Raw genomic sequence first — 15421 nt, forward strand, 5'->3', positions numbered from 1 at the left:
TACAAAAATGATTGATAATAAAAAAAATAAGGAAAATAACACGAAACAAGATATAAAAAAAGGAAAACATGAAAAAATAATACAAAACTAGAACAAGAAAATATTGTTAAAAAAATGATTGATGATAAAATAAATACGGAAAATAACAAGAAACAAGATGAAAAAATAGGACTACAAAATATTATTAAAACCAAGCTAAAATATAGAAAAACAAGGAAAATAATCAATATAATAAAAAAGAAATTCAGATTCAGCATTGGGAAATGTATTTTATTGTAAGTAGTATTTTTCCTTATTTTAGCAAATTTCACTAGAAAATAAAAATAAAAATCGTAAAACGCGGAAATTATGACTAAAAATTAGCAAACTCATCTACCAATTTCTTTGCATGCTGCATATCAATCAAACCAGTGCATCAATACTTGGTGTATTCATTTAATTTTAAAAACTTTGTAAAAGGAATGAATACGACTAAAATTTGTTAAAAAAAAATCCTGAAAAGGTGCTATAAAACATTTCCTTCTAGAACCACATTTCCTTCGCAGGCACAACTATTATAAACCCCCGAGATCTTTTTATTATTATATCTATCTTCTTCCGCCGATTTTTGACGGGCCTCTCCTCCCATAGCTTTTGGAGTAGCCCAACGATTCATATATCAAAAATTCCGGCCCGATTAGGACTTCCGCAAGACCATACGGATAAGCGATACGAGTCAAGGGGCCCCGGAGACCAAAAAAAAGTCCCCATCCGCACCAATGTATTTTGAGAATCTCCAATCCGGAATACATGGGCCCATTCATTTATATGGGTAGTCATGGAAACAAAGGCTTTTCCAGGGGGTAGTAGGGACTAAGCAGGGACTGTCCAGGGTGGCTTGAGGGGGCCCGACCCACATGACCTTTAACCATGGGTAAATGGTGAATTCCAAAGAGTAGATGCTAGCAAGAGGATGCTAACAGCTATGTGCGCCGCTAGCAAAGTGTTGGGCTGGCTATGCCAGCCCAAGTATTAGCGATGAGAGGTTGATACTATGCTTACTTATGCTAGCTGTAAAAAGTGTTGGTGACGAGTTGGGCTGGCGCAAGCTAGCTGTAACACTGTCGGCAATGGGTTGGGCTGGCAGAGCCAGCCCAAGTATTAGCGCAAGCTAGCTGTAAACACTGTCGGCAATGGGTTGAGCTGGCGCAGCCAGCCCAAGTATTAGCGCAAGCTAGTTGTAAACTCATTCGATGATTAGTTGGGCTGGCGATGCTATGCTTACTTATGCCAGCGGTAAAAACTGTTGGTGACGAGTTGGGCTGGCATAGCCAGCCCAAGTATTTGCGCAAGCTTGCTGTAACACTGTAGGCAATGGGTTGGGCTGGCGCAGCCAGCTCAAGTATTAGCGCAAGCTAGCTGTAAACATTGTTGGCAATACTAACTTCTTCATAGTAAAAATTTTTGGTAATGGCAATATTTTAACGACTTCATATTTATAAATTATGCTAATAGCCTCATGTTAATGAGTTATGCTAATGGACACATGCCAAAAAGAGATGCCAACGGCTAAATGCTAACTTCTTCATGCTAAAAATTTTTGGTGATGGCAATATTGTAACGACTACATCTTTACAAATTATGCTAATGGGCTCATGTTGATGAGTTATGCTAACAGACATATGCTAAAAAGTGATGCTAACGGCTAAATGCTAACTTCTTCATGCTGAAAAATTATTCTAATGCTAACCTGCTAATGACTCAGAAAATTGAATGGGCTTGATGCATTCCGGATGGGCCAATTCAAATAGAATGGCTCATTCCTTTCGAACATGTACATTTTGAATTTTATAATGTGTAATAACAGTGTTATTATTATGTTATTACCATGAATGTGTTTTTTTAGACCTCCAAAAGGCATATATTTGTTGCTAACGGTTGTGGGCCCATCTCAAATGAACTTGCCAGTACCGGGGGGGTGTGGGGGGCATAGTCCCCCCACAGAACCAAGTGAAAAAATGACAGAAACATCTCTCTTAGTTAAAAACTTTGCTAACTCATAATGCTAACAACCGGGGTTTTATATACATGCCGGGATCATCTTCCAGATCAATCACAACTCTTACAATTGCCGTGGGAAATGTCTAGTTATATTTCACCTTGCATGGAGGTAGGAAGTTGGGGGCTCCGGCGATTTTTCATCAGTCTGTACTCGTTGCCATCTTTTCTGTTCCGTCTCAGGCTCATTTCACCACCGCAGTCTCTGAAAAAGAAGCCAACAATTACTTTTTAATGGGGAACTGTATTTTCTAAAAACACAAGTTAGGTTTGCATACATTGATTTGTACGAAAATGAACTTTTGTTGAGAAGTGTTGAGACACATTATGTGTAAGCACATTTTCCTGTCGTTGATTTTCTGTGAAAGTTTTTAAAATGCATCTTACACATTGTTGGCGCTATTCTGAGCCTCTGCGAGCCGAAGTTTTTTGGCGTGGTTCTTGCCTTGGTAGTGAGCTTGAGCCACTAACAGGGAGCTGAAGGAGGCGTCACAAAGCTTGCAATAGTCGTTCTCAGTGGCCAGAATTACCCGTGCCGGACCCTTATAGATCACCTGCAAAAAACAGAGTCTATTTATTTCTCTGAAGGCTTTTTTCAAATTATTTTTTATTATGATGACAGCAAAGAATGGCTCAGAACTGTGATTCACAAGAGTTTAACTTATTTTCTATTTGATTCACTTCTAATCTAACCCAATATTGATGAATGTATGAAAAATCCATTCTTTTTTATAAGGCCGTATAAAATACCGTTAAATTCCAAATTGTACGAATGAAAGGTATTCTTAAAGGGACGTCCAACATTGTGTATTATTTACTGCCTACCAATGAAAAAACTTCTTTCATTAAAGAAAAACATGATGTCGCCCTGACATCACATGTGATGAAGATCCTGGAGCGGTTGCTGCTACACCACCTGAGGCCACATGTCCGCCACGTCATTGACCCTCTGCAGTCTGCCTACCAGGAGAAGGTGGGAGTGGAGTATGCTATAGTCTACATGCTACACTGATCCCTCTCTCACATGGACAGGGACAGGGGCAGGGGTGCTGTGAGGATTACTTTTTGGACTTCTCCAGCGCCTTCGACACCGTACAGTCTCTGCTACTTAGTGGTAAACTGACAGAGATGGGACTAGGCTCACACCTTGTAGCATGGATTATGGATGACCTGACAGGCAGACCCAGTATGTGAGACAGGGGTGTTGTAAATCTGACACTGTGGTCAGCAGTACGGGAGCACCGCAGGGGACCGTGCTGTCCCCGCTCCTGTTCACCCTGTATACTTCGGACTTTCAGTACAACTCTGAGTCCTGCCACGTGCACAAGTTTGCTGATGACACTGCTATCGTGGGATGTATCAGAACTGGATAGGAGGAAGAGTACAGGAAATTGATCCAGAACTTTGTCCAATGGAGCGACGCTAACCACCTGCACCTGAACACCACCGAGGCCTTGACCTCACCCGGAACCTGTAACCATCAAAGGAGAATGTGTAGAATTTGTTCAGACCTACGAATACCTGGGTGTGCAGCTGGACAATAAACTGGACTGGACTGCCAACACAGAAGCTCTGTGCAGGAAAGGACAAAACCGACTGTACTTCCTCAGAAAGATGGCGTCCTTCAACATCTGCCAAAAGCTCCTGCAGATGTTCTATCAGACTGTTGTGGCAAGCGCCCTCTTCTATGCGGCAGTGTGTTAGGAAGGCAGCACTAAGAAGAAGGATGCTTCTTGTCTTAATAAACTGGTGAGGAAGGTGGGCTCTGTTGTGGGCACAGAGCTGGACAACTGTAGCTGTAATGACAACTGTAGCAGCGAGACAAGCACTGAACACTGGGGCGGCAGTAGCTCAGGAGGTAGAGCGATCGTTTAAGGATTAAGGGATCCCAGTTCGAATCCCGGCTTGTCCGTGTTACATGCCGAAGTGTCCTTGGGTAAGACACTGGACCCCCAATACCCCCAATAAGCAGGTTAGCGCCTTACATGGCTGCACAGATCACGGCCGCTATTGAGAAATGTGAAGCACAATGCAAAGCGCTTTGGGAAGTCATTGACTTGAAAAGCGCTATATAAATGCAGATCATTTCATTTCATTTCAACAAGCTACTATCAATCATGGACAATTCACTACATCCACTACACAGCATCATCTCCAGACAGAAGAGCAGCTTCAGCAACAGACTGCTGTCACAGTCTTGTTCCACGGACAGACTGAGGAGATCATTTCTTCCTCATGCCATGAGGCTCTTTAACTCCACCCGGGGGAGTAAAACCCCACATTAAACCCCAACCCCACATTTGCATATCACCCTATTTTTATTACAGTGTCATCTTTCCGGAACACTATTTAAATGCTCTTTATTCCACACATTATATTGAGTATTTTTGTATTCTATATCTCCTATTTTATTTTTTAACACAAGGATACTGCTGGAAATGAGAATGAGAATGTGAATTTCCCTATGGGGATGAATAAAGTATCTATCTATCTATCTATCTATCTATCTATCTATCTATCTATCTATCTATCTATCTATCTATCTATCTATCTATCTATCTATCTATCTATCTATCTATCTATCTATCTATCTATCTATCTATCTATCTATCTATCTATCTATCTATCTATCTATCTATCTATCTATCTATCTATCTATCTATCTATCTATCTGTCTGTCTGTCTGTCTGTCTGTCTGTCTATATTGATTTGAATATTAAGCAAAAATACATGAACTATCATGCATGTATAAAATACAGGAAAAAATACAGGTTGAGAAACACTGAGCTAGAAAAACTTGCTGACTGCCCATTTGTGTTCAGCTCTTGGAAAAATGTGACTGCTGGGCAGATTGTCGACTTTAGCAGGAGACCCCTCCCTACCCACTTGGCTACTACAAGTGGGTCACTCACTAGGTGGCCGCCTCACCTGCCTTGCCGCATCAGTGTCGTTCGGTCCAGAGAGGAGGTTAGTCTGGCCGGCAACTTCCGTGGCTTCAGGGATCCTGAACGCCGGCAGCTGCTGACTGCCAGCTAGAAAATTCTTTATTTTCTTACTGTGGTTCTTCCCCTTTTAGGAGACAGAGCATGAACAAGTTGGTAGGGTTGCAACGAATGAACGACGTAATCGACAAAAATTGATAGTTGAAATAGTCGGCAATTAATTGAATTGTCAACTATTGTCGCAGTAACAAAGACATACAGAAATGACGAGGTCAACATCACATAAGCATGCCAAAAGTTTGGTACCATTTTAGCCTGGATACAACGAATAAAAATGACATTTGCAGAGTTTGCAAAGCAGACCTTGAGTATCATGGCAGTAACTCCCGCTATCAAAAATATTTAAAGAGAACATTTGGAAGGTTGAACGAAACGTAGTCCGACTCGCCTCAGCAAGACTCAAGTATTTTTCAAGCCAATACGGCATTGTACATTTTATACAGATATATTGTGATAAAAAATAGCTTGAGTGTTATGCCAGACTGTGCCTGACAAACATATTTGAAATTAAATGCATGCAGGCCGAAGAACAAACATAAGTTGTTAAAACTGTTTGACTGCAAACTGTTAAAAATTGTTATGGACTTTTTTAACAGAATTTGCAGGTGACCACTTTACAACATGCCAAGTCACATATTTTATTTATTTATATAGCCCTTAATCATAAAAAAGAAACTTTACAACATGCACGTATTTGCATGCACGTACAATTATATTGTTGGTTATAAGTCTGTTCTTCGTTTACAGGGCTAAAAACATTTACTTGATTTTATCTTATTTATTTTCCTGTCACAAAAAAATGGGCAGGGTTTAATTTACAGATTTATGTCTCTACTGACCAAGTACTGCACCTAAGTGTTTTTTTTTACGGATCTGTTGTGGTACGTTCAGTGGAATGTGTTTTTTTATCTGCAACCATTTTTTTGTGTTTATAAACATTTGCCACGGGATGTCTTTTTCAAATTGTAAGGCGCTCCTCCCAAAGTATTCTTTTGTCATATTTTTCATATATAATGTGACTATAAGGCACATGAAATTAAAACTACAGTAAGCGCTACAGTGACTATTGCATGTTTTATATGGAATATATTAGTATGATAATAGATCAAAAAGAGTGTGCACAATGGGAATTGAACGCAGGTCTCAGCAAGGACAGCGCAGAAACTTAACTAATTGACCACTAGTGATAAAGATGACATCTAAAATGTCATGATTACCGATGTGGTGCACCTGTGTCCGCTCCTTTGGCGGCAACTGCCTCGAACTCTGAATGGCTCCCTGTCACTATTTAAACCCACTCCTTTCTGTCACCTGTTGTCAGTCCGACTGCGAACCTCAGTTTACTCAAGGCAAGCTTTTTTCGACCCTGACTCACACCTGTTTTTGCTCCCTTCTGTTCCCCGGCTTCGACCCGTTTTTTATCCTGACCTTGTCTACTCTCCTCTCCTGGCTTTCGACTCGTTTCTGATCCCGACCCCGTTTTTTGCTCTCCAGCTACTGACCCTTTTTTTTCCGTTCCCGACACCGCCATTGCTTGCCACGGAAGTCCCACTTCCGCGTTCAGAGCGATCTGCTTCCCGTGACCACCGATCACCGGATCGGGGGTGCAACCCTTTCCTTTCTTACAATAAAACTGATAGAAACGTAACGCAAGTGGGTTCTGTCTCCGTTCTGGTCCTGACATAAAAAGCCGTTCGATTTTATCTCATTATCACCCAATAGAAAGTTGTCCTGGAAGATATAAATGAACGCAAAAAAGCAAGATGAGAGAAATAACTCTTTGGTGTATCTGGTGATGAATCTGACTCTGCTGTTATTCATATCTTTCAGGACAACATTCCGTTTTCTCCATTCTCTAACATTCCTTTAGTGTATAACACACACTACAACTTTGAGTTATTTTAGGTAAAAAAAAGTGATATACAAATAAATACAGTTGCAGCCCTACAAAAGGGGCTGCTGGAAAAAAACAAGTTAGAACTTGCCTACCTGGTAGTGAGCTTGAGCCTGCTGAACCGAGTTGACCGTCACATTGCACAGTTTGCAGTACAATGGTTTGCAGAGATCCTCCAGCATCAGTGCATCCTCGTGCTCCTCCCTGCCCAGAGGCGAGCTTTCTTCCTGGGGCTGCTCGCTGGCAGGGGCTGCCTGCGCTGGAGGGGGACCTGGAGCTCCGGGTCTCAGGGGCGGCTGTGGGAGCTCTGGTCTTGGGATAAGCGGCGAGGGCAGGGGACTGAGTGAAGGTGGCGGAGGAAAGCTGGTACCATGAACCAAAGCGTGCGCGTAGTTCAAAGGAGGATCCCCAACCGGCTGTACTAAGTTCAAGGATGGTGGCGCTATTGCTCGCGAGCAGTCCAAGGAAGGTGGCCCAAATGGTTGAGCAGGAACCGTAGGTGGTGGCGCTAAACTGTGGACGGGTGTTATAGGAGGGGGTACCAGAGCACAGGCGGGGACGGCATTTGGCGGCGGGCACATGGCCCCGGCATGGATAACAGGCGGGGGCCCAAGGGGCTGCTGTGGCACCATGAGGGGCGGGCCTAGCCTGTGCAAAGAGTCCACATGTGCAAAATGTCGTTGCGCGTGGCTGATGAGCCCTAGGGCAGGCTTCAGCATGGTCTCGGGGCCTGAAAAAGAGGGTGAGGGGCACAGGTTCAACACTGCAATCAAGAAGCATGATTGATGACACAAAAAAACACAATTAGGAAATAAAGGTGAAAAGGGGCCCAAAATCGATTTCTTGCCCCCATTAATTAAAGCCTTCTTCAAGCATCGATTCTTTATGATGTCATCGGTTCACACCGTGATTCATGATGATGGCGGGACTGAAACCCTACACATAAGCAGATGTGAGAAGAGTGGCCAGATTAAATTATTTCGGCCTCTGACACAATTCATCGGTAAAGTATGTCCATAACCAAAATTTGATGCCAATATTTGTATTTAGTACAAAATGTCCCAAAATAGAAAAACAAAAATACTTACAACAATGTAACTTAATTATTCCTATCTGCCATATAGTACAATGCTGCTAACAATGTTGCAAAAAGGACCTAGTCATATATCTTGGGTAGAACAGTTTTTTCAAACTAATTTTATCTTGGGCTGTAAAAAAAAAAATCATTAAATACATTTCTATTTGAAATAATTTTCCTAGTCTTGAGTGTTATTTATTTTACTTTATTTAAAAAAAACTCGGACCCCGTACTGGTCCATCGTGGTGAAGAGGGAGCTAAGCTGAAAGGCAAAGCTCTCGATCTACCGGTCGATCTACATTCCTACCCTCACCGATGGTCATGAACTGTAGGTTATGACCGAAAGAACACGAACCTGGATACAAGTGGCCGAAATGAGTTTCCTCCACAGGGTGCCTGGGCTCTCCCTTAGAGACAAGTTTAGAAGCTCACTCATCAGGGAGGGACTCTATGTAGAGCCACTGCTTCTCTGCATTGAGAGAAGCCAGTTGAGGTGGCTCGGGCATCTGATAAGAATGCCTCCTGGACACCTCCCTCGGGAGCATGTCCCACCAGCAGGAGGCCTCGGGGACTACCCAGGACAGATTGGAGAGACTATGTCTCTAGGCATGCCTGTGAACGCCTCGGGATCCTGTCGGATGAGCTGGAGTAAGTGGCTGGGGATAGGGACGTCTGGGTTTTCCTGTTAAGGCTGCTGCACCCGCGACCCGACCCCGGATAAGTGGAGGACAATGGATGGTAGGATGGATGCATTAAAAAAAAGGTAAAATGATGGTAATGTTACTACTAAATATATATAAAAAAATTACTTGATGCAATTTAAAATGTGTTAACACATTAAAAATAACTACTTTAAAAATATCTTAAAGGTCACTGTATAATATTGAACTAATATTGTGTATTGCTACCGAAAACAAGTGCTACAAAGCACAAGGAAGAATACTGACTACAGAGACTAAGTGATCAAACAGCTACATTTTTCTTCTCATTTTTTGCCGTCTTTAACAAGGTTTTTGGGGGTACCCCTAGCAAAACGTTGGAAAATGATGCCATTTCTTTTTATGTTATGTAAAATGAATACAAATTTCTTGACTCATAAGTATTTCAAACAATTCACGTTTATATGATAATTCATGTATTTTTGCCACAATATGAGGCTAACCTAGAGGGAGTTAACGCGATTGTCTACGATCTTGTTGTCACAGTTTCCCATTGCCCTCACTTGGACCCGCCCATTTGGTGCCTGATTGGCTACCCTCCTATTTAAACTCAGTGCTCTCTTTCACTCCTTGTCAGTCCGTCAACGAACCTCTGCACTTGCAAGACTTGTATTTTGACTCTGTCCGGTATCGATCCTGCCTGTCTCGTTCTGTCCGGTTTCTTCTTCCAGTCTCCAGTATCCGTATCGATACCATCTGTCTCGTCCTGTCCGGTATCTTGCTCCAGTCTCCGTATCGATACCGCCTGTCTCGTCCAGTCTGGTATCTTGCTCCAGTATCCGGTATCGATCCCGTCTGTCTCGTCCTGGCCGGTATCTTGCTCCATTATCCGGTATCGATCCCGTCTGTCTCGTCCTGTCCGGTATCTTGTTCGTGAAACCAGTATCCAGTATCGATCCCATCTGTTCCGTTCTGTCCAGTATTTTGCTGTTGTATCCAGTGTCCGGTATCGATACATAACTTAATTATTCCTATCTGCCATATAGTACAATGCTGATAACCATGTTGCAAAAATGACCTGTCCCGTCCTGTCCGGTATCTTGCTCGTGTATCCAGTATCAATTCCGTCTGTCCCACGCTGTCCAGTATCTGCTCGTGTATCCTGAATGTGGGATCGATCCCGTCCGTCCTGTCCGGTTTGAATCTCTTCTGCCCAACAATCGCAGAATCGCTGGCGTTTGTGTTCCCACGCATGAATGCCCCGTTCCCGTAACATAAATCTTGTTTGAAAACGTTAGGAGAAGAATGAACTACGTAATAAGAAGCATTTTTGGGGTTGATTTTCAAAGTGTTCAGCTTCTGACAGTTGTTGCTAAAGAAACAGGAACAAAATTAATAAAAATTGTATGATTTGGTGACTTTGAGTCTCTGTAGTTTGTATTCCTTGTGCTATCAGCGCTCATTTTGGTTGCTCGACACAATACAGTGACATCTTGTCTCAAATAAGACACACTGCCTCAATAATCCAATACAGTACACTGCTGTGATGGCTGGGATTTGATCCAAACGGATGTAAGAAATCTTCTTTGGATGAACGCGGAATGAATCAAGCCCGGAGGCCCTGGCGGACATCTAAAGAAATGGTCGAGTTAGAATTGCAGGACGCAAAAGCTTTACACTTGAGTGGGGATTGGAAAGATTACGATACACCGGCGGCAATGCAGCCCAGCGCACAGGGAGTGTTAGCACACGGACGTGTACGATAAAACCCTCCTGGAGCTCTCAGGAGATGACAGACAACAATTGGGAGCTGCACAAAATAGATGGTGTATGTTTGCTGGAGAATTTAGGACATTTAAGAAATCAGCTGACAGATTGACAGATTGTGTGTGTGCATTGCAGGGTTGGTGCTCATCCAATAGCACGGTCCTAACTTTTCATCTGGAATCTCAGCAGAGTTTTATGGCCCCGAAATAACACACCGGGCTGTTTGTGTTTCCAATTGTAAGAGACTCTGGACAGTCACCTAGTATGTTTTGACCTCAGGACATAACTATGCTGGATGTCAATCGCCACAAGGAGACACTGTTTTGGCAATGTTCCTGATTTCCCCGTACTAAAAACATGTTTAACTCAGAGTTGCTCAACATTACATGAGCCGAGGCACACTGTTTGAAAAAAAAAAACTACAAATAAATAAATCTTGAGGCACATCTCACATCACTTGCATGCACTTCCAGCTTGCCACATCATTACTGAGAACCTTGCTCGTCCTAACGTGACATCCATCCCTCCATTATCTGCACTGCTTATCCTCAGTAGGGTCGCGGGGGTGCTGGAGCCCATCCCAGCTATCTTCGGGCATTGGGCAGGGGACACCCTGAACTGGCTGCCAGCCAGGCGCAAGGCACACAGAGACAGACAACTAACTCATTCACACCTAGGGACAATTTGGACTGGCCAATCAACCCGATGTGCATGTTTTTGGAATGTGGGAGGAAACGGGAGTGCCCAAAAGAAACCCATGCAAGGGCAGGGAGAATATGCAAACACTGCACAGGAAGGCTGTAAACTGGATTTGAACCCATTACCTCAGAACTGTGCCGTGGACGCGCCAACCACTCGGCCTGGCGTGATACCCATAACAAGACATAGTAATAATTATTATATTATAATAATAATATGTCCTGCGACTGGCTGGCAACCAGTTCAGGGTGTCCCCTGCCCACTGCCCAAAAATGACTGGGATGGGCTCCAGCACCCCCGTGACCCTACTGAGGATAAGCGGTGCAGATAATGGATGGATAATAATAATAATAAAAATAATGATTACAACAACAATAATAATAATATATTTCAAAGCGGGCAGCACAGCGGATGGGTGTTTAGCGCACAGCCCCACAGTGCAGAGGTTCAGGGCTCAAGTCCAGCTACCGCAGCCTCCCCGTGTAGTTTGCATGTTATCCCCATGCCTGCATTGGTTTCCTCCAGGCACTCCAGTTTCTTCGCATATTCCGAAAACATGCATGTGAATGAGCGAGTGACTTGTTTGTCTCTGTGTGCCCTGGGACTGGCTGGCAACCAGTTCAGGGTGTCCTCTGCCCACTGCCTGAAGATAGCTGGGATGGGCTCCAGCACCCCTGTGACCCTACTGAAGATAAGCAGTGCTGATAATGGATGTGTCAAACACATTGAGTTACTCCTTTATGAGCAGATCATTAATATACTGTATAAATAACAGTTATCTGCTGCTGCCCAAATGAATGGATGAATGTTACAGTTATGCGGCTGATTACTTGAAGCAAGCAAAGATACAACCAGCTTGGTAGCCTAGATGGTAGGGCGCCCGCTCCAAGAATGGGAGGTCGCTGGTTCAAGCCTCGGCCGAGTCATACCTAAGACTTACAACATTGGTACTCATTGCCTCCCTGCTTGGTGCTCGGCATTAACGGTTGGAATTGGGGTGTTTGGTCACCTAATGACTCCCAACACAGCAGTTGGGTCTGAAATGGCCGCGCCCTGTTTGGCTGCGGCTGCATCGGCTCGCTACAGTTTAACTGTTTAGGTCAGGTGTATCGACATTTCGTTCTGTGTGCATTGTTACAAAGAATGACAATAAAAGTAAATTCTATTCTATTCTATTCTATTGGTTACATTAGTAGTGTTCTCGTTTGCCCGCGTCCCTGCGTCCTAGACGCATCATTTTTGCTGGGGACGCATAGTGTCAAATCAACGTGCGTGACGCGACTCTTTTGACACAAAATTGTCATTATTATCCTATTACTTTTTTTTTTAAACAAAGATTTACCGCACTCCAAACTTTTCATCAGGCAGATCCGCCATTGTTGTTTTGGTCTCGCGGTTCGAGTTTTTGTCTGCGCGCCGATCTCGGCAAACGCGATCTCGTTGCTTCGAGATTACGTCATTGTTGTGGTGCTTGTTGTTGAGGGAAGGTGAAGGCTAAGTACGCCTCCGAAAAAACAGTATTAGGTGAAAAATCAACACAAAATTGGTAATTTCTTCAGAGTCAATAATAAGTCGAAACATAATGCAGAAACTGGTAACAACGGCAATAATTCCGGCACAAAAAACGGCGGAGAAATTCTTCGGAAGACCGCGGAGGCAAGGAAAACACGTGTGTTGAAGCAAATGATTCGACGAAAGAAAATAAACAAAAGAATACTCCTAGCAAGAAAATGACTTTTCTGCCAAAATGGACTAAATTATATTCCTGGTTACACTCTGAGGAGGATGATAATGGATTGGACCTTGAGAAGGCACTACAACTGTGACGGGACAACAAACCACGAAGAATATATAAACTGAAAAATCTGAAGTGATAACTGCTTTGTATTACCAATTAACTAATGATTAAAACTGCATGAATATATAGATTAATATTTCAGCAGTATTATTTTGTATAATGTACAATATTGTGAACTGAAAAATCTGAAATGATAACTTCTTTGTATTACCAATTAACTGTGATGATTAAAACTGAATGAAAATATAGATTAATATAATTATTTCAGCAATATTATTTTGTATAATGTACAACATTGTTGTGAACTGAAAAATCTTGAAGTGATAACTCATTTGTATTACCAATAAACTGTGATGATTAAAACTGAATGAATATATAGATTTATATTATATGCTTGTCGCCGATTTAAATTTTCAACGCCGATAACACTAAATTTTGGGGACCCATATATCTCTGTTGGGACCCTTAAATTTTTGAGCATGCGAGTCCCCGGGACCCATCACTTTTCAGAGATAAAATGAACACTGAATTGGATACCTAAGGATAAAATTGGGCAATATCCTGCTACACACTAGACAAAGGCACAGTAGTATGCTCTTGTACACTAGTTGAAAAACACTGGTTGAAATAAATTCCCTTTGTGAATTAAATTATTGAAACATTTTGTTTTGTTGTGCTTTGTGACTTATATGTTTATTTATTCATTTTCTACCGGATATAAACGTGAATTCTACGCAATCTGCTGATACAATATTGAAGAATGAAGATCCAATATACCTTATATATAGTTTCGAAGAGTGGAATTCAAACAAACATGATCCGTTATGTGAATTGTGAACCTCTGGATATAGTGACAGACAGTAACCATATATCTTCCCTTCTCTTGTCAAGGCCTATCCGAGTGTCTGCTAAAAGCGGCATTGACATGACAGTTCATAACTCCTCTTTGGGAGCGCTCGCTGATGATTATAAGAGCTTCCGAATCGGTTTATATAGGACTGGCCCGACACAATCACAGAGACCTGAATATTTTGAGATAACAATGCTGTCAGATCCACTCAAAAAAAGTGGAAAAGTAATAGAAAGGTCGCTTGATATACTGTCGGTCGTCAAATTTAGGAGTTAACCAGGGATCTATTTTAGGACAGGTTTTGTTTGCCTCACCTATCCCCTTATTTTCAGTATATTTTGTTCTGATTTGGTTTTCCAGCGATACACTAAGCATGGGGAAGGAAGGAGTGGGAAAACATTTAAAGTCACGGGCCGAATAGGCTTTAAAAATTTGGCAGACGTTCTGGTAAAAGAGGGAAAAAAACTTTCATTGATTTGAATTTATAATTTCAAATCCGATACTTCGCCATTAAATGAGGAAAAAAAATTGGCCAATAAGATTGTTCTAATTTGCCTTTCTAAGTGAATATAAAGGGAATAAAGGGAGGATGAACAAACAGACATAATTATTATTTCTGATGGTAACATGTTATCCTGTGAAAAAGATCATTATTTGTTACAATAAAGGTTTATGACCTGTCTTTCACCCACTTAACTGATGTTTTTTTATGGTCAATGTTGGAATAGTATCAACTTGTTTTGTTATTTTCAATTGTGGGTACTCAGCAACATGCTTTGAATCTTGTTGAATGGTTTAGAGTTTTCTTAAATAACTAGAATTAAATTAATTTGACATCCATAGCCAGTGATCGGTCATTGTAATTTTTTTTTAGGAAACTTGAACTGGCACGATGCAATAGTGATTGACTGATTCTTTTTCAACCATACTTGTAACAATTTCAACTGATAAATTATAATAAAATAGTAACAACATGGTAATAACATTAGAAATAGCTTTTTTTAAAAATGCATAATAAAGTGGCTGAGTGATTAGCATGTCCGCAGCACAGTTCTGAGGTCATGGGTTCAAATCCAGCTACCAGCTTTCCTGTACGGAGTTTGCATGTTCTCCCCCGGATCGGTTTTCTCCAGGCACTCGGGTTTCCTCGCACCTTCCAAAAACATGCATGTCAGGTTAATTGCCCGGTTCAAATTGTCCCTAGGTGTGAATAAGCGAGTGAGTTGTCTGTCTTTGTGTGCCCTGTGATTGGCTGCCAACCAGTTCAGGGTTTCGCCTGCCCACTGCCCAAAAACGGCTGGTATAGGCTCCAGCACACCCGTAACCCCACTGAGAATAAGCTGTGCGGATAATGGATTGATATCAATATGGTGGCCCTAATCACTGACAAAAAGTAGCTCTCAGCTCTAAAAAGTTGGGTGATTCATGCCTTTGAGCAGGGGTGGCAAACAGGCGGCCCGCAGGCCGGACCAGGCCCGCTAAGGGATCCGGCCCGCAAGACAACGCTCAGAGATGCACAGGAGAAGAACGAGCTGCAGGTTGAAACATGTCCACTTGATTTTGCCAAAGCTAGGTGCCTCTCACAAAGACGCTGTACTTGTATTTCTTTCTCTCCCTTTTGCTTTTCCTCCCTCTTT

At 42.3% G+C, this 15421-nt stretch overlaps 1 protein-coding gene across 3 annotated transcripts in view; it reads right to left on the reverse strand.

The window, feature by feature from the left end:
• The window catches only part of zmat3 (zinc finger, matrin-type 3), a 39988-nt gene that overhangs the window by 15925 nt on the left and 8642 nt on the right, over nucleotides 1–15421 (reverse strand). For all 3 annotated transcript variants that reach the window (XM_088349971.1, XM_088349970.1, XM_088349969.1), the window contains exons 2-5: nucleotides 7029–7663; nucleotides 4966–5106; nucleotides 2425–2591; nucleotides 2139–2242 (exon numbers count right to left, since the gene is read on the reverse strand). In XM_088349971.1, the coding sequence (XP_088206097.1) occupies nucleotides 2139–2242; nucleotides 2425–2591; nucleotides 4966–5106; nucleotides 7029–7663 (1047 nt within the window). The remainder of the gene's footprint in view (nucleotides 1–2138; nucleotides 2243–2424; nucleotides 2592–4965; nucleotides 5107–7028; nucleotides 7664–15421) is intronic.

This window comes from Urocampus carinirostris, chromosome 12 (genome assembly GCF_059441175.1).
Source record: "Urocampus carinirostris isolate Australia breed hairy pipefish chromosome 12, RoL_Ucar_1.0, whole genome shotgun sequence".
NCBI classification, from domain to species: Eukaryota; Metazoa; Chordata; class Actinopteri; order Syngnathiformes; family Syngnathidae; genus Urocampus; species Urocampus carinirostris.